Genomic DNA, 24249 nt, shown 5'->3' with positions numbered 1-24249 from the left:
TCAGATATTTCTCGAGAAGGAAAAAGAGGATAGTCGACTTCATAGCAAACACACCTTTTCCATATGCAGTATTTCTTTTACCTGTTATATTCGGAGTAGAACCATATACTGCTTTCTCTTTCTTGAAATTATTCACCCTTTTGAGAATTTGGGACGTCAAGGAATTTTTCAATTCGAGATGGACAAACCTGATGGTGGATCGCTTGGTACTCAAGCTTTTGTAAGTTTTTCTGAAACTTCGTTTATACTGCGAAAGTTATATCATTCCATCAGAGCCGGAGCGAGGACGTGGCGAGAGAGGCGGTCGCCACGGGCGCTAGCGATCTGGGGGCGCAAAATAAAAATAATAAAAAAACAGTATTCTCTCCAATTGAATATTTTTCATGTAATATTTAACACAAAACATAATATTATAAAAATATGCACATATACACATTATACATATGTGTGTGAATTAAATTAATGTGAAGGTAAACGAACACTATACATATAATAATCAAATACTTAATAATAATAAATTATTAAGATATAGTCCACACCATCAGTCTGAAAACGGAATGCGTCGCCACAGCCTTCTAGAGAACGTCTCTATTGACGGCTGTGGCGTCGCATAACAACCAACGCGATGACGAAGGCCATGTCGAGATCTACTTACAAAAAAACTATCGGAGACCGATTGAGGCGCAAAACCTTAGCCGATTGGGGGTATTTCCTTCAGAACATAGACAACAATAGCTCCTGGAGAACTGGAGAGCTGGTAAATTATCACAGATAGGTTACAGAAGAGGAAAAGAGAAGAAAAATAAAATAGCCCAGAGGAGAAGCTGATGATGAAATATTTTAATTTTGACTAGAAGAATAAGCTGAAAAAGGACCTCATTCAAGTATTGAACTATATTTCAGTGCAACTCGAAGAAAGATTCAGTGTTTTGCCAGAAGACAGCTTTCTCGGGGGAATATGTTTGCAAGGCTTTCTACTTGGCGAATTAAACAAGAAAGCATTGAAGTATAGTCCCGATTCAGATCCATACAAATTTGTGTCCACTCAAAATATTCTTGACTTTATCAGTAACTACAGCTGCCACAGCTACATCTTAATGTTCTTTCAACAAATTGAAATTAGAGAAAACTTATTTAAGGTCTTTAACTGGACAGGAAAAGCTGACTTATTTAGCATAGCAGTCCCAACAACAGAAAAGAAGAATCACGACATCATTGATATATTCTTGCAGAAACCAAAGCAAGAAAAGTCAAATTATAGTTCATGGTATTGTTAAATGTCTCACCTACAAGAACGAAGGAATAAGCATTGAAAATGCCACAAAAATATACAAAACAGTTTGCAGACCAATTCTGGAGTACGGGCATACATTATATGCAAATGCCACAAATTCGGTATTAAAAAATCTAGAGGTAGGGGAGAGAACATCTCTGAGAACAATAACACGAATGAGACACCCCCTCAATAAATTACACAATCCATCCAATGAACTACTCTACAGAAAGACCAAAATACAGCCAATAATAGAAAGACTGAAAATTTTAAATGGCAGATTTTTCAATCGGGTCAAAGAACTGGAGGTATATGTATATGGCATGTTCCACAGAGATACAGCGAGCAACCCACTCAGAAAATTTCCAGACCAAACAATCATGGACAGTCTCACGTCCATGGCTATGTAGATCAATAAAAAATTAACCCAATTTAATATATAATAGACTAACCTTTTTTTTTTTTGCTACATCGATGTATCTAAATGTACAAGGCTGAAGGACTTTGGTCGATGGCCTTTGACTGTGGTCAATAAATGACAGTTATTATTATTATTATTATTATTGGTATTGTTATTTCGTATCCCTTTTATTTTGATTTTATTTGTATTAATTTCTTTAAAATAGGAAAGATTTTTCGGAGCAAAAAAAGCTAGGTATTCGATTATGAAAGATAAGTACAAATCAACATAGGAAAGAGAATTTCTTAGGGGCGCATTATGAGAATTCGCCACAGGCGCCAGAATCCTAGTTCCGGCTCTGCATTCCATACTGAAGTCCATAGATGGCTGTTGTTATGCAGATCCACCTAGTATTTCACAGAAATAAAGTATGATGAAATTGCCGACACCCGACATATATTGACAAATTGAAAAAAAAAATTGATAAAAGACATTGAGTTGAAAATTATCTAAATTGAACGTTGAAATGAATATATTCAACGAAATTGAGTCAGATACATGACACCCTCTGATATAATATCAACGAGTCTTACGAACTAGCAAACCAGCATCACTATCACTCAAAATATTAATAGAAATAAAAGTTTCATTTCGTCGGGAAAGAGTAGATGCTCACGATGATGGTTTTAGTCTCATTTGACCTCGTCAGAGCAACACAACGCATACCTAGACGAAAATGAAACGATAGCTCCAGAGACAAGGTTGTCTCTGATAGCTCCTTTATTTAATGTCAGTAGTCGGTGTGGTGAAGGAATACAGCGACTTCACTGTAGTGAAGCTAGCGCCATCTGACAAGCAACAAAAGTAACTCTCAGAATAAGGATTAAGATTAAACCATCTTAGGTACTTCTGAGACTCACATATTCGATTAATTATTATTATCAATCCAAAAACATTCCTGTACAAACCAAATGATGTTCGACACACAGATAATAGCGAGCTTGACAGAATAGATCATAGACCTAATAAAATGGAATAGATGAAGGTATCGTTAAGCAATACTGCTGTACTACCTTGTATGGGTATTTATGATATTCACAAATATATGCAGGCTCTACAGATGACAGAATGTATCCATTTGCCCTCAATCGCAGATTGCAGGAATCGTATCATCACGATAAACAAGTTGGACGAGAGGACAATGGAAACGTTCAAATTCTTAGCAACAGTATAGTATCTTGCCACGGAAATCATTAATGGTTCTTGTTTCTTGTCAGATGACGTTAGTGTGAATCCCTTTCCCTTACCCATACCAACTACCGATGTCAAATAAAGGAGAAATCAATTTCGCTCCATTTTCGTCGAGGTATGGGTTGTATTGCTCTTAAGAGTTCGAATATTACAGAAACTATAGTCAGCATTTATCTTTCTCGACGAAATGATATTTCTGTTGATACTTTGAATTATGGCGGCTCGTTTGCACGATTCAGATCATAACATGTAACATTTGTTGATTTAATATAAGCGGGGGTCATGGTGTGTCTGTTTTATTTTCGTTCATTATTCACCTGCCAGAAAGCGAGATCCACTTGAAGACTGAACGAGAATAAATTCGCTATCACAAAAACGCCTATATCTTTTGAACCACTGGACCGATTTCCAAAATCAATCCTATTTTAGAATCATCTTTTAATTATTATGGAAACTGTATTTACAAAAAAAAAACTGAATTTAGTTTCTACAAATAGAAGAATAGTTTTTCTTTGGAATTCTTTCCATCACGTTTTTTACAGAGCTCTCGGTCACTTTCTGGGATGCTGCCTTCCACTTTTGTTTGAATTCCTCTAAATGTTTTAGTTGATTTCATAATCTTCTTCAATTCTCTTTTCACTATAGCCCAATATCTTTCAATTGGCCAGAGTACTGTGTAATTTAGTAGATTGGCCTCTTTGGGGACAAAAACCACCCCATAGCTTCGTACTGCTGGTGGCCTTGCTGTAGTGGCATGAAGCTAAATCTGGCCTGAAGATTGTTACAACATCGTGCTCGTAAAAATGGTAAAAATCGCTCCTTCAAGCATTCCTTGATGTAAATCTTTGAGTCAACAAAGCCTTGGCCAACGAAAATTTTGTCCCTTATTCCCACAACTGCAAATTGCTTGCCAAACCAGGAATTTTTGCTTGTTTCTTCATGCTACATTTTCCGTCAACATTTCCACGAGAGACTGCTTGCAGTATATGAAGTAAATGTTCCACTTGTTTCTGACGTTCATTACAAAATTTTCTTTGATCATCAATTTTTATTTTTTCAATCGGTTTAAAAGTATAGGGGTTTATGTGCTAGCGAATTCATTCTCTTATAAATAAATAATTTCAAAAATCAAAAAAATCCAACAAATAGATGGAAATTCGAAGTTAGGTTGATGATGAAGGAAAATAAGTAAAATTTCCTCAACTAGCCTCTATAGCAAGGTGCGTCAGAATTAACGCCTTATGGATGATAAATAATTCTTTATCGAGTTGTGTTTGGGTAGAAAACCGACATATTTTCAGATACTATTCGAAATAACCCACTTAATAAAACTTAGATTATAATATAATGAAATTATCAATAATTTTTATCAAATTCGAAAGCATACTCTTACATATACATACTACTCTTACAGTTTTTCTTCTATTCGCAACGAATAGCGATTGCTAAATAACATTGATTTAAATAAATTTTTTCAGCTCCGTTTTCATTTGGATAACCTTGATGATTCATGTATTCTCCTGTGTCTGGTATATGTTTGCATGCCCAATCTTTATTTGCTACACGAATTCTTGGGTGAGGATTTTCTACGAGCGACCTCGGGTAAGTCTCATATCAAGCTGCATTCACAATCAATTCGCGGGCCGAAGTGCACTTCGGTACGAAATTTACCATTCGCAATAATCTTGGAACCAAATACTCAAATGAATCAAAAATGAAACTGATCAAAACATAAGCATCAGCATCATCTATAGCCGGCACGAAATTCCTGGCCGAAGTGATAGTTTGCAACTTGCAAGAAATTTTGTCTTGAATTTCATAGTGAATGGTAACGGAGAACGCCATCTGCTAAGCTTCCGTGCCGAAGTGCACTTCGGCCCGTGAATTGATTGTGAATGTAGCTTCATGCTTGACCCGATCACCATATCGCAAGCCCAAAAAACGGGAAAGAGCTCCAACAGAGCTTAATCCTTTTGATATCTGAGATAAGTGTATGTTCCTCCAATAATAAGCATTACAATTTTTAACATAAAACAATAATGTGTACCTATAAGATGAAGTTTCAGAGGGGTTAGCGTAACGGGGTACCATACAGTTTTGCGTATGATACAAGAGCTTAGAGCTTAGGGAAAAACCGTAGTGAAAAAACCCTCTCTCCCCTTGAGTGTAGTGGATTGTAAAATAAGAGACAAAATAAGCTGAAATATTTCATTTTGAAGGGTATCTCGCACTGCAAAAATTGCACCTTCCTCGAAGAAAAAGAAAGTCTTCTCCAAGTTTTACATAAAAAAGCAGAAAAATGTGAAATAAAAGGTTTGTTCGTACAGTGGTTCACAACGGTTGTGAACTGTACAGAGCAAGCGCAATTCCATTTTAGGGGGACGAAAATCCATTTGCGCTTGCTCTGTACAGTCCTCTTTGGTACAGTTCACAACCGTTTTGAACCACTCTACGAACAAGCCTAACCTGAAACTAAGTTCTATATGTCAGATTGACCTGAAAAATTCATAACCCATCTCAAAAAAGATTTGGAATCTGCTTATGTATAGCCCTAAAACCATCCTGAAATTTATAAATGGGACAATGATTAACCAGATGATTTATGGTTTCTTCTGGTTCCCCGCATTCACAAAACTAGGGCTCTCAACTGAATTCCATAAAAGCATTCCATTGCAACGTTCGTGACCTGTAGACCTGTTGTTTTGTTATACGATTCACAAGAGGATCACCTGGGAAGATCAAACCCAGGAACTCTATTCGAGGGATCACTAACTGATTCTTGGTTGAAAATAGTGCACGTTATCCATTCAGACTGCCAAATGTATTATAATTGGTCCTTACATTTGAATTAAGGCAAGAGTTGGATCATATTTGTATTATTTTTTGTGGAATACAGGACAGAATTGGAAATGAGGCGGTAAAAGAGTGAAATTTATTCCAAGAATTAATAACTGCAGTATATCTAAGAATATGGGGCGGTACAATATTTGAAAGAACTGGTATAACCATTGAATAGGTGAAGATCCAATAGTTTCCAGTTATAATTCTCATAGAAATATTTAGCTGTGCATCAATTTTTTGCACATGAGCACTATAAACCCAAACAGGGCAACAATATTCAGCAGCCAAAAATCCAAAGCTAGGGCTGTTGTCCGAAGAGTATTTGCATTAGCACTTTAAGTACCAGCTAGTTTATGCAGGATATTATTCATAGTTTTGAACTTCATGTTCAAATTTTCCAAATGGTCTTCGAAATTCAGCGAGGAATCCAGCCTTACTCCTAGACATTTTGGATTGAAGAATGTTCCAAAAGAAAATTCCGAAAACTAAGCTCAATTTTCTATATTTTTGATTTCAAGGATTCCTTCTCCAGAAGATAAGTCAGTTCAAAATAGCCGGCCAAGGAAATTAATGGCTTAAGTACATAGAGGAATGACTAAAATATCCTAACATAATTTTTTTGTTCATACTAAAGCTCCGAGGATCAAAATAGACTATTCAGTCTAAGTCTACGATGAAGCGCATAATCCTCATTTTTCAAGTTCAGAATGGCCGGCCAAGAAAATTGGTGGATAGAGATCTTTATCAGAATGTACTCAGAAAAAATTATTTTGTTTCATTCTGACAGCCCTAGAACCCCACCTCCAACGATTAAAATGAACCGATATTTCGTTTACGATGGAACGCAAGCTCTTTTTTTTCAACAATTTGAAATGGCCATCCAAAAAAATTGATGGAATTGGTGCATGGGAAAATCAATTTTCTTGTCCATTTTAAAAAAATTTCAAAAAAAAAAAGGAACATACTCGCGATCGTAGACGGAATACCAGTTCGTTTTAATTCTTGAAGTTAGAGCTTAAGGGCTGTCAGAAAGAAATAGAAATTTTTCGGAGTAAATCTGTTATCAGACATATCTACTGTATTGACCGTGGTGAAAAAGTCTCTCTTGAAACTGGACGGCTGGGAGTACCTAAGCATCATTACGGTGTAGGTGTAAATCGGGTTGATTTGATTGATTGATTTTTTCTCTTATGATTTTTTTAATTGATTTGGTGGTAAAAGATGGATCCACCTAAAAGGTAGATAGCTGGGCTTCCTAGTTTATTATTATTATTATATTATTTTATGATTTAAAGAATTGAATAATTCATCATAAATATTCCCTAACATTTCATGTTTTATTTCAGTCTCAGTTCGAGATATATGTCATCTGTGTTTATTTCATATTAGGAGTTTCAACTAATACTGGAATTGGAGACATATTACCAGGAAGATATATTGAGATAATTTTTCTGATAATATTGATGTTAACAGCTAAGTTCATGATAGGTATGTGATTTACTATTCAGAGTATGTCATAAATTTATGACAACTGCCAATTTAGCGAAAATATATATTTTTTCTTCTTCCTTGCGTTTCTAACCACTTTCCCGCACCAATCCGGGAAAATGACTTTCTTCTCTGCTATTGGCGGAAAGTAATGCTCTAGAGCAGGAAAGTGATATTTCATAAACAGAAGGAAAATTGAGAAAATAATGTGGAAAAAACAGTTTCCAAAATTTCGTTAGGAAAGTATCCTTTTCAACATTCTATGACAATAAAAGAAAAATTTCCGTTTCCCTATTATGTTCCTGTATAACAACAACTTCGAAGTTTTATAGTTAGTATTTTTAGAAAATCAGCTGATTTAATAAAATATCGTTATATCTGTAACAACACATTGTATCCGAAAACTAGCAGAGACGTCACAAGGTTGGCCAAACAATCCAATCAGTATCTAAAAAATAATTGTGAGCCTCTACTATTCCTGAATTCTCCGACAAAAAAAATCAATAAATCACCCAAGCACTATCCTCTAAATTATGACATGGGGAATATGGAAGAGAGGTTCTCACTGATATCTGTCGCTTCTGTGAAGAAGCCACTGAGACTGCTCAACACGTGTTTTGCGATTGTGAGGCTGCATATTGAAAAAGCCTGACACCTTGGTCAGATAGGTAGTGAAGTTTATTGTGACTTTGCTACCTAATAGATAAACAGCGCTGGGTAGCACACACAACACAATAGATTTATGGGTCAAGGTCTAATTTAATCCACCTACACTAGGTCCTTTCGTCTGTTTCTTGGTGTAGTGTAATCTACACTGCACTCAGCAGCACTCTGCATCAGCTGATTTTCAATGTAGTTGCGCAAACGTGACGTCCGTGATATTAAGATTTGAAATTTTGCATTTCACACTAAAGAACACTAATATTACACCTCCTTTTGGCTAGCTGTGGATAAACTACACCTCCTTTACACTGGTGTCAGCAAACGAATACTAAAATCTAGTGTAAATTACACCGAGTGTAGAAAAGTGCTACAGTGCTACTCTTCCTATGCAAACGAAAGGACCTAATATGAATTCTACGATCTACACTTCCCTGAAGCACACGAAATTTCCATATGTTTGATTATTTCCAATCCTCTATAATATTATTATTATTTTTAAGGTATATTTATTGGTATAGCGGCCAATATCGTAAGTTTACATTCATCCTTTCTGACCAGATATGAAGAGAGAATTTATGAATTGAGGGACTATCTACTCAACGAAAATGTGAGCGATCACCAAATGGAGAAGATGTGGAATTATGTCAAACAGTTGTGGACTAAAAGGAATGGCAGACAGGTAAGCAGGACTTATCTCCAGACAACTTGTCAGCTTTTTCAATGCCCAAATTTTCAGATGCCAAGAATCATAACTGATACAATGGCCTATACGAACCAGTGTGCTTTGAAATACGATGTCTATGGGGAGGAATTACGAAATTCGTATCTTTTCCACGATTTGCAAGAGCCATTTCTAAGACAACTCTCCAATAATATTATGCCGGTTATGTTTTTTCCGGGTAATTACATTGTGCAGCATGGGGATTCAGATCAATCCATGTATTTCGTTCATCGTGGTCAGGTGAGGAAATGTATTTGCAGATCAGGGTGTATCACGATATATTTTTTCTACTATCAACTTCTGAAAGGAATCATTAATTAAAATAGAAAAACACCATGGGTACAGCCAGGGCCGCCGTCAGGACCGGCAAACCGGGCACCCTGCCGGGGCGGCACATTCTGGTGGCGGCAAATCAGTTCATAAAACGATACCAATTTTTTCACATCAAATTTTTTTGTCTTCAAAAGCGAAAAGTCGAACATTATTAATTTTATTAGAGTGAAATCGAAAAGGCGGCTTTTTGCGCTTGGTCGCCAAACAATTCACATATGTTCTTCTCAAAGTACCGAATAAAAATGCATTTTAACCAGAAACAAGGGGAATACCGTCAGATGGAAAACGATCAAAGATGCCGGATTCTACTCATAAATAACTATCAAAATCAGCCTGTAAATTTCTCCACCACGGCGGTCACTCACTGTCCCTTTTTTTGCTCTCTAAACAATCGGTCTCTTTGATTTTGATTAACGTCACAGACAGTATAGTTTTTGGGACGGCTTCTAAGATAATTCAGAAATCATTTTTATATTCTGTTTGCCAATCTGAATTCGAAATGTGAATTTCTGGGAGGAATTTAAAATACTTGAGAAAAAAGAGTACCTATAAACCCTTCACAATAGTATATCATGTTTATACGACTGTTGTAGATTTAAACCCTTAATATCCTGAGTTATGATCACTATTCTAATTGAATAAACATTCTTCATAGAGTGTACAAGACAAAAACAACTCAATTTCTGTTTGAAAATTGTATGGTTTTTGTTTGAGAAAAATGGTGTTACATATATGTAACGCTAATAGCTACAGTTATTGAGAAATAAAATAGATTTGCCAGTGAAATTTGCGTTACATATGTGTAACACTAGGTTATTATGGGTTAATATATCTCTTTATCTGTGGAGTTTACAATTTCAAATTGAATCATACTAAAAGTCAGTTCTATATCCGTAATTTTCAAACGTTTCACTGCATATATTTTACTGTATGATACCGGCGCCGGCGTAGTCAGTAGTTATATAACCCACCCTTTTGATTCTTCTTTTTCTTATCTTTTTTTTAGATTCAACATTTACTAAGGCATATCAATTTATAAAAAAGACTCGTCTCTGAATATCTATACATTTTGAACATGCTGTACGTTATTCCATAAATAATGATGTACTTGAACTCAATATAGTCCCAGCAAGGTGGCAAAGTATCATTTTCTGGGGGCGGCGAAATTTTATTTTGCCGGGGCGGCAAAATGTCTGGCGGCGGCCCTTGGTATAGCGCAGTACAAGTGAAATCGCATCGAAATTCAAAGGATTATAACACCACCATCTCGAATATTTTATACGATGTGTTTTCAAAGGTGAATATTTATTTTAACAGTCCTCTCAAAACTAATCATTTCACTGAAAATTGTCTATATGAAACATTTAAAATGACGAAGTTTGGATCAAATATATCCCACTACGACACTTGATATTGTATCACTTCCATCATCAGAAAGCCACGTGGAATCAAGAGTATAACAAATAGGTCAATTCATCTACGTTAACAGCCGAAAAAACTGGTAAAAACATATAAAGTTTGAAAATTCACCAACAAAATTGTCCAAAATTGGCATTAGTTGATGTGAGCACCATAGACATAACTAGTCTAGAGTGCGCACAGTTTCGCCTTTCGCCCAGCGTAATGTGATGACTATACATGCACCATAGACATAACCCCAGGGTTTAGTCTATGACATGCACCAACGATTTCCACGAATAACCACAAGCACTTTCTCAAGTATGAAAAATAGAATAATGTAGAGAATTCGATATTCGAATAAATATATGAGGAATTTAACGAATTTTATATTTACTAAACTGGTCATAACTTGAACTAACCGCGACGCAGAATTTGTCTTTGATCTTGTCCTTGTTAGGGGATGAAATACGACGGCACAGATTTACGACGACTCACCCTTAGGCGCGTTCTGCACTCCCCGGGTATCCACACCAGCAGAGTGCTTCACTAACCGTAGGGGTAAACACTGGAACGAACGGGAAAACTCAAGGAAGGGTAGCCACCAAGGAAGGGTAGCCAACTTCTGTACCCCCCGGGTATCCACACCAGCAGGGTACTCTATTGACAGTAGGGGTGGAACTCAAACTGTGGCATAGGAGGGCTGGAGATGGAGACTGAACCGACAATATAACAAAAAAAAAGTGTCGTCTTACCTCTGGGTTCTAGTGCACTCACAGCGGAACAGTAGAAAAAAACAAAATAAAATAATCAACTCTCTAAAATTCTCCACAGTAAAAAAAAATTAAACAAAAATGGTAAATTCTCAATAGTGCAAGCAATTAATACGGCGGGTGTGTAACGTAGTTTCAATTTGGGCGATTAATTAGCAGTGAGTGACCTGCGGGGGGACATCTGATTTTATACTCACAGGGGGGTGCGGAAATCAGATGTGCCCCGGCTGTCGAAATTCGGTAAAATTTGCGTCGATGCAGACGTCTTAATTTCGACTTATCTGTGCTGGCGAACAAAAAACACGGTTATCTTCCAATTCAGGATGTTTTATATGGTGCGACATCATTTTTCAGAACTGAAAACGGAATAAAAACGGTGCGGAATGATTGCAATTCCGAAGGATGTCGGAATCCTGAATTGGAAACTGAAAATATTTCTCTCAGAATTAATTCAAAAATAAAATGAAACTAGAAAGATTATTCTAAAATAAGGGGGTATTTTTGCCAGAAAACTACTCCTTCATTACAGTAGTACCTCCGCCATCTTGAGTTTTTTATATACTCGTTCATGAGATCTACCTTCAATCGAAAAAAAAAGACTTACCTGAATAGTGAGTGATTTTCGGCGAAAAAGCACCTTTTTCTATTACTTTTGCTTTACAGGTTGACGTGTTAACAGTTCATCCAAATTTGACTGAAACAATTCATGACGTACTCCACAGTGGTGAAATGTTCGGTCTCCCTCAAGGATTGTTTTATGGGATACCCCATCACTTTTCATTCAGAGCTAGAACGACGGTTGACATTGGAGTCTTAACTTTGAAAGATTGGACAGATATAATGCTCCTATTTCCAAGGGCAAAAGAACTAATATATAAGAGAGCTTTAGCTATTTATACAATATTGTAATGTTTCATGTTTAAGTTTCAATAAATTTGAATAATTCGTTCTTCTCCACTATTTCTTCTAACTAGTGAAAGTATTTGCAACACTTTCTGTCATTTACTCATCAGATAAACAACGTTTTCGCACTAATTTTACCCATTGTCTATTCTAATAATTTAACTTGATATTAGCCTCTATCTAAGTTGTCACCTTTCCGACGAATTGCTGAATTGCACCTCCTTTGCTATATCTTCTGGGGTAGAGGCAATTTACTCCGGGTGTCTGGATTCTAGGACCCCTTTGGAGCCTTTGACATGAGTGGGTGATAAAATTGTTAATACATCAACGACCTGACAATGGTCGCAAGAACTCTACTGGGTCCAACTCCCACAGAGAATTGAAAAAAAGATAAATAGATAAAATGTCATCAGTCATCACTGCTTACTCGCCTTTGGTGTAATTTAATATATGAATGAACTTGCTTAGGTATATGAGTGTTGTAAATTAGTGTTTTTTTAACTCCTTTTTTTCTACCCTTCTCGTATCTTCACTCATAAAACTTACATTAACACAAAAAATTCTGTTGAACTTGACCCAGAATCCCATCATCATACAGGACTCTCTGCCTGTTTGCACCGCCTTTTTAAGGCAGGCTAAACGTTAAGGCTTTCTTATTTCTCTGATTTATATAGCAGTTACCGAAGCAATCACTGAAATAAGTGTGACTTAATGTTAAGCTTGCCTTAAATAAATCGGTGCAAACAGCCAAAAGTTCACCAAAATAAATATCCATTGATATTTTTGCCGACAAGTAAAATTAAAGCATTTCACAAAAAGTCAGTAAAAATTTATTCTAGAATTATTAATACTTTTATAAATGCACATAAGTCATTTCAATAAATTATCACACTCAGGTAAACTCAAAAAATTGTTAAATCAATATGCAAATCAAATAAAATCGATCAATTGCTTTCAACAATTCTCCCAGTTATAATATTAAACTCAAATGTTCAACCCAAAATAATAAGGCAAAACAAAAAAATACTTTAACTATTACTTCTAAGTAAAAATGAAGTACTCAATGGACAGAAACAAAATGAATTCTACTTCTAATTCCAGACACATACCATCATATCATATATATTACTTAGAAATAAGTAAAAAATTTATTATCTACAAAATAAAAATTGTCAAAACTTTCTTAATTCCTCACTGCTGGCTCCTTATGCCTTGCAAGATGATCTCCATATTCATCTTGATCATCTGTAAAATGCATCAATATTTTAAGGAAATAAGATGGAATTGAATCCTCAAAAGTGTATTGGAACATTGAATTAATACTGTGAGATAAAATCCGCAGTATTCATGGCAAACATAATATGAAAGAAACACTTTGTTGTTGTTGAATTGTTTCGGTTGCCCATAAGAAAGAGTAGTATGTATTCAGAATGTTTTCAGAGCTATTTATTTCATTCTTACTTATTTTCCGTTATTCTTTTAATAAAAGTACTTTGAAACATTGTTTCAGACTAGGTTTAGTCATACATTTTAGATTGTTTTACTAGAATTCTATCAACTTCATCATTTTGAAGCAACTATATATCAACTTTGAATCTATGTTAAAACTAAAATAATTAGTTATTCCATTATTTATTCTACCAATGAATATGAACCGACACCCAGAGAGGCCACAAATGGTTTTTATCATAATGATATCCCTAAAACTTTCATGGTGGTTTATGTAGCTTTTTTAAGAACTCAGATCAAAGACTTAGTACTAGAGAGCATGAAACATAACGACAAAACTCTCCTCGCCCAGAACACACCTCAAAGTCCTGATCATGTAGCATAAAAAGTGCAATCTGGTGAAGACTCCTATAGAGTGCGGTCTCCAAGTGAGACCCTCATAAAGGGACACTCCCAAAAAGGAGATCTACCTTACCCTATCCATGCCTTCACCTCCCACACCACACCCTCGCTCAAATCGAGGTTCTGCCCTACATTATTTTTTTGAAGAATTATTAATTTAGTTTTGCATGCGTTTATATATAACTGATTTGTGCTAAACCAGCTAATCAACAACGAAAGATCTAAGTTACACCTATCCTCCAACAAGTTAGCCGACCAATCGGCAAAAAGAAACTCAACCCAGTATTGGTGAATTTATTGAATTTTACCCGATATTGTAGTTACTGTTAAAAAAATTTCTTTCTTATCCCCTCTAACTAGTCCGAAGTACGGCACTTATATGTAGTGATAACCTTGAATTATTCTAGAAAGAAAATGATTACCTAAAATTCGAAACGTCAAATCTTACCACCCTTATCCTACCAAAATCAAAGCTATTTACAATAAAGAAAAACAATATACTGAACATGTTTATTCGAGGAACTCATAACATAATAATCAAAATCAGGAACAGACTGTGAAATAAACACTTCCACACATATAATCAACTTATTGAGGAACGAAAAACCATGCATTATGATGTTTTATAGGTTAAGTTGATCTTTCAACTTACCATCTTCCGCTTCATCCATACCAGGATTTTCTTCAACCTGTCCGTCTTTATAGTCACCCACTCCAAGGGCTATTTGTTGATTTTTCTGTTCTTTGAAAACACCGAGATTATCAATATGCTCCTTGTTCTGTTTCTCGGCATGTTTAACTGCATCTCCAAAGTTGAGTCCTTCATCGATGTTTTGTTGGTCAAGATCTTCGTTTCCCATATTCTCTCTTTCCATTTCCTCCTGCTTCTTTATTTTGGATTCATCGATTTTGTTTTTGTACCGTTCGTCAACCATATTGTTTCTAACTTCATTTTCTTCTGCAGGAACTACATCTTCTGGCAAATTTTCAGGTACAGGTAATACACCTAGATTGAAGAAATGAATTGAGATTAATGTGGAGTACCACATTCTTCTTAGACAAGAACAAAAGAGTTAATTAACGAGTAAAGTCCATAATAAATACACAAACTTATATCGAAATCAGTCCAGGACTCTTCTCAGAAAATACTAGGAATAAATTGATTGAGTTTGTTACAAAAACCGAGTGCCTTTTCAAATTATTTGGAAGGTTGAAAATTCAGAGAGTACACATAACGAGATTAACTCAATCATTCAGCTATAAGTGTGAAACTCACAATATACAGGGTGTCCCAGACATTATGTGAATATTTTGGATATTCATTCATTGTTGTATCCCGTTACCGGGAATGAATCTACAAAAAGAAGAAGAAAAAAAAAAAAAAAATTATTATTATAAGTAATTTCTTAGTGCTAGTTGCGACTGTGTGCCCTCCTGTGACTAAAGAGACCCAACCGTGACCTGCAGATCCTTCCACACTCAGGGCATGGATAGTCACCAACCAGATCTGGCCGCCGCTGTATCCTTCTCGATTCTCCATTATATCTGTTTACCAAAGACCTCCACTGTGACCTGTCTAACGCTAGTTGTTCCCAGTTATGGTTGGCATTAACTGATTTTAGGGATTGATGTAGTGTATCCTTAAACCGCTTATACTGGCCTCCTGGTTTCCGGGCTCCCTCAGTGAGTTCGCCGTATAGAGCTACCTTGGGGAGTCTTGTGTCTTGCATCCTCAGAATGTGGCCGCTCCATCTGAGTCGGGCCCTCGTTACTTGAGTCTCAACTGTTGTACAACTCGCGCGCTGCAAGACTTCTGCATTCGAAACTTTGTGGAACCATCTGATGTGCATTATCTGTCTTAGATGACGTTGCTGCGTCTGTTCAAGCTGTTTAATATGTCGCCTGTAGGGAGTCCAGCTTTCGCTTCCGTAAAGAAGCGTTGGGAGGACCACTGCTCTGTAAACAGCTGTCTTGGTCTTCAGATTGAGGTCGTGATTCTGAAACACTCTGTCCTTCAGCTTCCAGAATGCCCGTGATGCCGAATTGATACGGTTGTGTATTTCCGTGTCAAGGTTAGCCCTAGTATTTATGAAGCTTCCCAAGTATTTGAACTGCTCGACCTGTTCTAGAGTTTCATTGTCCAGGCTGATATCTGTTTGAAGGCTTTCTGGCGGACTCACCAGGATTTTGGTCTTATCAATATTGAGTCTAAGGCCTAAAGCTTCGTATATATGTTTATAGGTGTCCATCATTATCTGTAGATCCTCTGAGCTGCTAGCGATGAGTGAACAGTCGTCTGCATATTGAAGTTCCGTGATAAACTTGGTACGGGTTTTTGCTCTGAGGCGCTTCAGGTTAAACAGGCCTCCATCAAATCTGAATCTTATCCCAACACCTCTTACGGGCATGCTCATGTCAGCAATTATCGATACAGCTATCGCGAAAATATTGAACAGTAAAGGCGCTAACACGCAGCCTTGTTTTATTCCAGAGTTGGTTGAGAAATGGTCGGTTGTAGAGCCATTATGCTGTATTCTAGCGGTGTTGTTGGTATGAAGGCTTTTACACACTGCTAGGAATTTTTCGGGTACTCCTAGACGTGCCATGATTTTCCATAGCGCTCTCCGATTCACCGAGTCGAATGCCTTGCTTAAATCGATGAAGGCTGTATAAATCCTTGTTTGTTGTTCACGGGCCTTTTCTTGTAGCTGTCGCAGTGTAAAAATTAGGTCCACCGTACCTCGATTTGGTCGAAAGCCGCACTGGGATTCAGGTAAAAGCTTCTCTAAGAGTGGAACCAGACGATTAGCCATAATCTTCGAGAGAATTTTACCGGCCACGCTAAGCAACGATATGCCTCTGTAATTGTTGCAATTCGACGTATCGCCTTTGTTCTTATAGAGGTTGATAACTAAAGCGTCTCTGAAGTCTTGTGGCACATCTTCCTGTTTCCAGATCTTGCGGAATAGTGTTAGGAGACTATTGAGAATGTCTTCATCTAAGGCTTTGAATATCTCCGCCGGAATGCCGTCTAGACCAGGTGACTTATCATTTTTCATATTTTTGATCTTTTTTTTGGAATAAATTGATTGAGTTTGTTACAAAAACCGAGTGCCTTTTCAAATTATTTGGAAGGTTGAAAATTCAGAGAGTACACATAACGAGATTAACTCAATCATTCAGCTATAAGTGTGAAACTCACAATATACAGGGTGTCCCAGACATTATGTGAATATTTTGGATATAGGTTCAGAACGTCAAAAATAAGACGAAAAGTCCCTATGGAATCAAGCCCTGAAATGCTCCGTTGAAAAGTTATGTTCCTTCAAAGATCACGTGATGCTGATTTGATCATCATCACTTCATACCGGCATCATTTATTAATTCAAATCAAAATATTCCCAAAACGGTACTCAGATTGAGGTTCACCTCTTTGGTTTAAAATTGAACCATGTTCATTTGAAATTTTGATTAATAAATCTAACCTTAAAAAAGTTATGTTACAACAGTTGTTTATTATAAGAAATATCTTTCAACACCCTAAAATTATAATGAAAGATTTTGAATAATTTTATCTATTGACAAATGGACCTATATATCGAGTTTTTAAAAAACTGACGACACAGTTTTATGTCCACCTCAGAATATTATGAGGGATAATCCATATGAATAGCCTTGAAAAAGACCAGAAATAAAGGTCGAAACGTCGGCATCTCATTAAGGATTTTTATTTCCCCTGTCCTCTTTGCCACTACATAGTTGAATATGTTACGAAATTTGTTCACTGAGCAAATTATTTTTCAGTTTTCTACCTAACATAGAGACAGGGGCAACTTTTTTTGAAACATCCTGTATATAACACTTATTTGACTAATTTAATTTCAAGCTAGTATACCACCAAGAAAGTTGGCTTTCACCAAAAGGTGCTTTAATGGACGAATTGCAAATATTTGAAAAACAAAAGGTTATGCAACAGTGATCGATTAATAAATGTTTTGAGAGTAAAGAAGTTTTAGGTGACCAAGAATAATGCACTTAATTAATTCTGTCCTCTTTGTGTAAATAAATCTCACCTTGTGGCACGGCATTTCCATTGTGCTTAGCTGAAACATCTCCACTTTCATTCTTCTGACTCTTGGGGGTCATTGTGGGCACTGCAAGCGGTCTAGCACCATTTAAATTGCCCTGCGAACTTGATTTTATTGAGGAAGGTGTCGAAGACGAACCTTTATTATTTTTTCCTTCATTATTAGGCAAAGGAATAGCTAAAACATTCTGATCATTTTGTTGTCCTTGATCTTGATTCGCGATTTCTTTTTGAGAAGTTTTTGGAATATCATTCAAAATAATCGGTTCTTGAATAGTATCCCTTTGATCTGGACATTTCTCCTGTAAATCATATAATGAAAAAATATAGCAATTAGAATATGGAAGATATATTTTCGACATACTTTGAGCAGGTTAATCTCCCTTTTAAGATCTATATTTTGTTTTTGTAAATAGTTTGTTTTATTTTCATTTCCAATTGAGTTTAATTCATGTCCTTCTACTTGTTTTCTCAAACTATCGGTCTCTCTCTGGATGTTAAGATAATCAGACTAAAATGAGAAAATCTTTTGAGTATATAAGAATTTTTTTTATTTAAGATATTCAAAATTACTTTCAGTTTTTCTTTGGAACTTATGACTTTTTTTATTTCTTCTTGAGCTTCTTTCAATTTGGACTGGAGATCACCTATTTCATCCAATTGTTCCTGTTGGGTTTTCAATATTTTCTCCTTATAATCATCATGCTCAGTCTAAAACATAATTCCCTTTGAAAAAAATATAATCATCAACGAATTATAATTGAACTGAATTTTTGAAAAAAATATATTCTCATTTTTTCTAAAACTGTGCACAGAATATTAGTACTATTTTCTTATTTGCACAGTTCATTTGCGAGTATGGAGTATGGAAAGCATTGCGAACAAATTCAGGATTTCTGTTGAGTTTCCGACTCCACATAGCACAAGACTTCATGTAGGCTCGCTCTTTATCTGGAAATGGTTTATTTCGAAGAAACGAATAAATAACGAATTCGATATTCAGCCATCCAAGATGGGAGGACTAAATTTTTGTATCCTAGCTGTATGCATTTTCAACAATTCTTGTAATTTAAAATTCTTTATTCGAATGCTCTACTTGAATATTTTTTTAATAACTAACGGTTTCAAATTTTTTACTGAAAAGTGTTGCATCTGAGAGAAAAAACGCAGACTCTTTCATTTCTAAATTGAACGATAATTGTAGAAATCAATTCAATTACAGAAAAGGGCGTACTATTTTTTCTTCGAAAGTCGATACCAGTACGGACGCCCCCGTAGTTGCTTAAGACGGGAGAAATTCGTTATTCATTCGAAATACATTTCAACGCCCGGTATTAAGAAAACGAAGCTTTTACGGCCTAAAGAGCCTTTCCGATACTAAATAACCCAAAGAACAATAACCTCCATAATTCGCAATGTTTATGGAATACCCTGTATAATGTGAAAAGAAAATTCAATTATTCAATTATTATGCAGTTACATATATGAATCTCGCATACTTCACAAAATTTTACACATAAATAATTTTCAATTTAATATAATATAATAAACTACTTGTACTTAATGGACTCTTTTTATTTAATATCTACTCTACATGTTTCGCCTTGTTAGGGCATCTTCAGGAGTTTTGTCAAACATACAGGCATCAAGTATCATATACATATAGTCATCGTCTTTTTTATTTACAACATCAAGAGGGTTGAATAAAATTTCCCCGGTTTTATTTTCAATTCCAATAGAACAGATTCTTTTCTCCACTATAACACTCGTAAATTTGTTTGACAAAACTCCTGAAGATGTAGAAGTAGATATTAAATAAAAAGAGTCCATTAAGTACAAGTAGTTTATTATATTATATTAGAAAAATGGATTATGGCCGTCTAGTGAGTAACTTGTTAACTTTCAATTTGATTTTGGAGTTTAGGAAATAGCAATTTAAAAAATCCATCCTAAATTATCAATACATTACCTGCAATAGATTATATCTCTGCTGCAAAGAATTGAATCGCAGTTTAGCTTCCATCATATTTTTCTCATTTCTTGATTTCTCATCTTTTAGCGATTGATCGAAACTGCTATTACTCTTTACATGTTCTGCTTTTTCAGTTTTCAAAGCTTTCTCTAAGCGCAATTTATAATCAGATATAACTGAAAATAACAATTATTCCAATCAGAATATTAAGTACATATTTTACACTACATCCATAACTTCAAAAGGATGATTTTTTCCAATGATTATAAGATAATCTACAGAAGAAAATGAAATACCTAGTGAAGGTAAGATCTACGCGAGATGTAGGTGTATCAACTTTTTTCTTGGATGGATGGAATATCCATAGGTACATCAGTATTAACAAACCCTTAATTTGACAGTTATGTTTTTTCGAAACTTTCATCTAAAAAAGTTAGGGTAGCTGGTTGTTTCGGGTGCAATCGGAAGTTGCAGAGAAGCGGGCTTCTGCCGCGAAAGAAACTACGGCTCCAAATCGCCAACAACAACCAGAGAGTGAAATTACCGACTGAAACCACTGCACAGGATATTCAGCCAAAGCTCACCCAAACGTCCACATATTCCATTTGGATTGCCAAATGTCCTTGTCCCATACATTTGAATTAAACAATTAAGGAAAAAGTTGGACCATAAGGGTTTACAAGACTTCAGCCTTGAAATGACAATAAAATATGTACCAACTTCTAAGGTCAGAAAAGGTTCCTTGTTATGATCACCACCCAGATTCTGTATTGGAAAATGATCATCATAAGCTCTACTAGAATGGAATCGTTCTCACAGACCAGAAAATAACTCACATAGACCTGACTTCATATTGCCGGATGAAGATGAGAATAGAGTTCTATTTATTGATGTGGTGATTCCAAATAACAACAACATATTAGATAGGCACATTGAAAAGATTTCAATATACAGAGATCTTGAGAAACAATGGAATTTGATTATATCAATACCATCCCTATTGTGATTTCATCTACAGGTCTGACACCAAACTACCAGAGAATTCGAAGAAACTTCAATTGGACAAAATATATAGTCATGCAGAAAGTGGTACTGCTAGGGACATGAGAACAGTATGCAAGTAGGTACATGGACCCAACCACCATAATTTTGAATACCAGGAAAGACCTCCAACAGAACTTAATCCTTTTGATATCTGGGATAAGTGAATATTTCTATGGAGAGGAGGATGAAGGCTGCGATGCTAAAACCATAAAAATCAAGTGTTAGGGTTCATTTGTGAAAATTCATGTATTATGAAAGTTAAGATAAAAACAGTGTAGAAAAATTGGGACTGATTGTAATATTGATCGATGAGGAGATGCTATGATTGCCAGAGTATTTTTAGTTGAATTAGATGACTTATTTTCCATTCTCCTGATAACGGCTCTTTTATCATTTTAATCTGAATATCTGAAGGCCTCAAAAATTTTGTCTTGTTATACAAGATATACTAACTGATCTTATGTATTTGACAAGCTCGCAATGTTCTGTAAATAAGGCTTCTACATATTTCACAGAGTATTTCATGCCTGTAAAGCTAAACAGAATAACTTCCCTCTTTCCTCTACCTCCATACTACACTTTCATAAACCAAAAGTGAAACAATAGAGTTCTTGGTTGAGCTTGAATATAAATATGTATTGAGCTGTTAGTTATTAAAAGTTGAATAATAAAAAAACAATGTGCAGCATCACCTTCCCAATTATCTTTCTTGAAGGTCTTTTGGTTATAAATCAGTTGAAGTATTGTCGACTATTGTAATTCTTGTAAAATTGCAAATTTTCTTCATTCAATGACCATTTAGTCCCAAATTAAATCAACTATTGTAACTTGTATTGTAATTCTTGTAGAATTGCAAATTTTCTTCATTCAATGACCATTTAGTCCCAAATTAAATCATTGACCAATCATGATATAATCTTTGATGATATTCATAAAAATTAGAGAAAAAAGGAATACAGAAGCCTCTAAGGGATGTTAGCTAAAACTTGTATTTTTTCCACATTTAATGATACAAAAAGAGCTTCTTCATACCTTGTAATTGTGTGGATAAGTTTTCCTGTTGTTGGTGGCATAATGCTACCGCTTTTTGAGTTTCATCTAGTTGGGATATAGTATTGTTATAACAAGCTAATAGTCCTAATATAATTACTATGGCACAAAAGCATAAAAATATCCGGATTTTAGTTCCCCGAACGATTCTTGAAGTCGTCATCACATTTGATTATACAATACAGTTCAATTCAATTACTGGCTAGAATAAATTATTCCTTAAACTGCTGAAACGGAGTTTTTATATCAACAAACTTATTTACTTTCACTTTTGTGTTCAACAAGAATCATAGGTTATATTTATGTCAGAACAACAGATGTCAGATGTCAGAAGTTTCAAGATTTTTGACATGTTAAGCCTCCTTTCCCGTCGTGAAGATCTTAAGGTAGCTTTACGTTTACTGGCAACTCCACTCTCCATAGTCTCCATGGAGGTTACTCCACAGCCACAGGTTGTCACTTTCCATAACCGTCCTTATAGAAGGCTGTGAGTACCAAACACACACACTACAGGTGTGTAATATCTTTGGTGAATACTCCAAGCATTCCAAGCTACAATCCTTGTTTACAGTCTATAAACAAGGCTACAAATATATAATAATCGAATTTATTGCTTTATCGTGAGGTGACAAGTTGCGGGTTATTATCATCCGATTTTTGAGTAGAATCGTAATCGTACCAATCGAGTAAGTCGAATTTGATCTCCGCTCCGGCAACCTTTCCTGCTGGCATTTAGGTGGCCAGCACTTTTCAGCCTGATACCAGAGTATCATCCAAAATCCTGAAGTTATTTATAGGTGTCCTGAAGAAGGACCCAATAAAGGTCCGAAATATAGACAAAGAACAATAAAAGTTGTTTTTCTTTCAACAAGCCCTTGACAAGCCAAGAAGCTTCAAAGACTGGATCTTGGGTTGGTAATTGCTGAGTATGTTTGGTATAGATATGAACCTATTAATTATTGTAGAGTCCTGGGTATGAACTTAATTAAGTTCGAAGCGTTGACAGAGATAAAATAGTTATTCTTCAAAATGATTGATTCACAACCCAACCAATCATTGATGCTTATTGCCAAGCCATATTGTCTGATAATTCTTTGCCTCCAAGGCAGTGGGACCTTATGAGATGCAGCTGTTCACCTTTTCCTGATATTAAATGGGAATCATTTTTTTATGATTCTATTGGGTTGTTCGGAAAGTCATTTCGTTTTTTTTGGGGAACATGAAAGACAGTTTTCGTATAATGAATAAATATTTTATTAAATTATATATTGGCCATTCTGGTCCAACACCTTTTGCCATCTTTCTGGCGCTAACATAATTCCCCTCTCATAAAAGTTTTGGTCCTTGTTGGCAAACAACTGGTTCAAGTGGTTTTTGACATCTTCATTTGAGGTAAAGGTTTTGCCATCCAAAAAATTTTGCAGGGACCGGAACAAATAGTAGTCGGAAGGCGCCAGATCTGGAGAATATGGTGGATGTTGCAGTACGTCCCATTCAAGCTGTAAAAGTTTTTGGCGAGTGACCAAACTTGTGTGAGGTCTCGCATTATCCTGGTGGAACACTACACCCTTCCTGTTGATTAATTCGGGCCTCTTCTCTTTAAGTGAATCATTCAATTTGTCCAGCTGATGACAATAGACTTCTGAATTAATCGTTGTATTGTCCGGCAAAAGCTCAAAAAAAACGATTCCTTTGACATCCCACCAAACGGAAAGCATCACCTTTTTTTGGTGAATGTTGGCTTTTGACACGCTTTGAGCCGGTTCATCTTTTCTGCTCCATGACCTCTTGCGTTTAACATTGTTGTATACAACCAATTTTTCGTCCCCAGTAATAATCCGCTTCAAAAATGGATCATTTTCTTGACGTTTGAGGAGCGAATCACACGCGTCAACGCGACGACACAAATTTTGCTGCGTAAGGACATGGGGCACCCACACATCGAGCTTCAAGGTTAAGTCCATGCCTTTCAAATGGCCATAAACGGTTGAATTCGACAAATTTAACCTCTCACCGATCTCTCGTGTGGTTATTCGCCGATTTGCATCAACTAATGCCTTTATCGCATCTTTGTCAGCTTCGACCGGCCTTCCAGACCGTGGTGCATCTTCGACATCAAAATTGCCGGATCGAAATTTTGCAAACCAGTTCTGGCACTGGCGTACTGTTAACACGCCTTCTCCATACACATCCGTCAATTT

General features: G+C 35.9%; 2 protein-coding genes across 7 annotated transcripts in view; one reads left to right on the top strand and one right to left on the bottom strand.

Annotated features, from left to right (window-relative positions):
* The window catches only part of LOC123312439, a 100586-nt gene that overhangs the window by 75297 nt on the left and 1040 nt on the right, over window positions 1–24249 (top strand). For 3 of the 6 annotated variants that reach the window (XM_044896871.1, XM_044896867.1, XM_044896866.1), the window contains 6 exons: window positions 5–220; window positions 4403–4526; window positions 7112–7253; window positions 8417–8595; window positions 8653–8877; window positions 11805–12090. In XM_044896871.1, the coding sequence (XP_044752806.1) occupies window positions 5–220; window positions 4403–4526; window positions 7112–7253; window positions 8417–8595; window positions 8653–8877; window positions 11805–12050 (1132 nt within the window). In that variant the 3' untranslated portion in view covers window positions 12051–12090. Of the gene's footprint in view, window positions 1–4; window positions 221–4402; window positions 4527–7111; window positions 7254–8416; window positions 8596–8652; window positions 8878–11804; window positions 12091–24249 lie in introns of those variants that run through there. The other 3 variants (XM_044896869.1, XR_006537625.1, XM_044896870.1) reach the window with 3 other exon arrangements.
* Window positions 12852–22351, bottom strand: LOC123312441 (CAP-Gly domain-containing linker protein 1 homolog). Its single transcript, XM_044896873.1, has 7 exons — window positions 22031–22351; window positions 19952–20130; window positions 18556–18693; window positions 18347–18493; window positions 17969–18284; window positions 14548–14901; window positions 12852–13289 (listed from the first exon to the last, which is right to left on the bottom strand). The coding sequence occupies exons 1-7, from the start codon at window positions 22209–22211 to the stop codon at window positions 13228–13230; spliced, it is 1377 nt and encodes a 458-aa protein (XP_044752808.1). The 5' UTR covers window positions 22212–22351; the 3' UTR covers window positions 12852–13227.

Source organism: Coccinella septempunctata, chromosome 4 (genome assembly GCF_907165205.1).
Source record: "Coccinella septempunctata chromosome 4, icCocSept1.1, whole genome shotgun sequence".
In the NCBI taxonomy this organism is placed as follows: domain Eukaryota; kingdom Metazoa; phylum Arthropoda; class Insecta; order Coleoptera; family Coccinellidae; genus Coccinella; species Coccinella septempunctata.
Note: the sequence above shows the minus strand (reverse complement) of the source record. Positions and strands in the feature narration are given on the sequence as shown.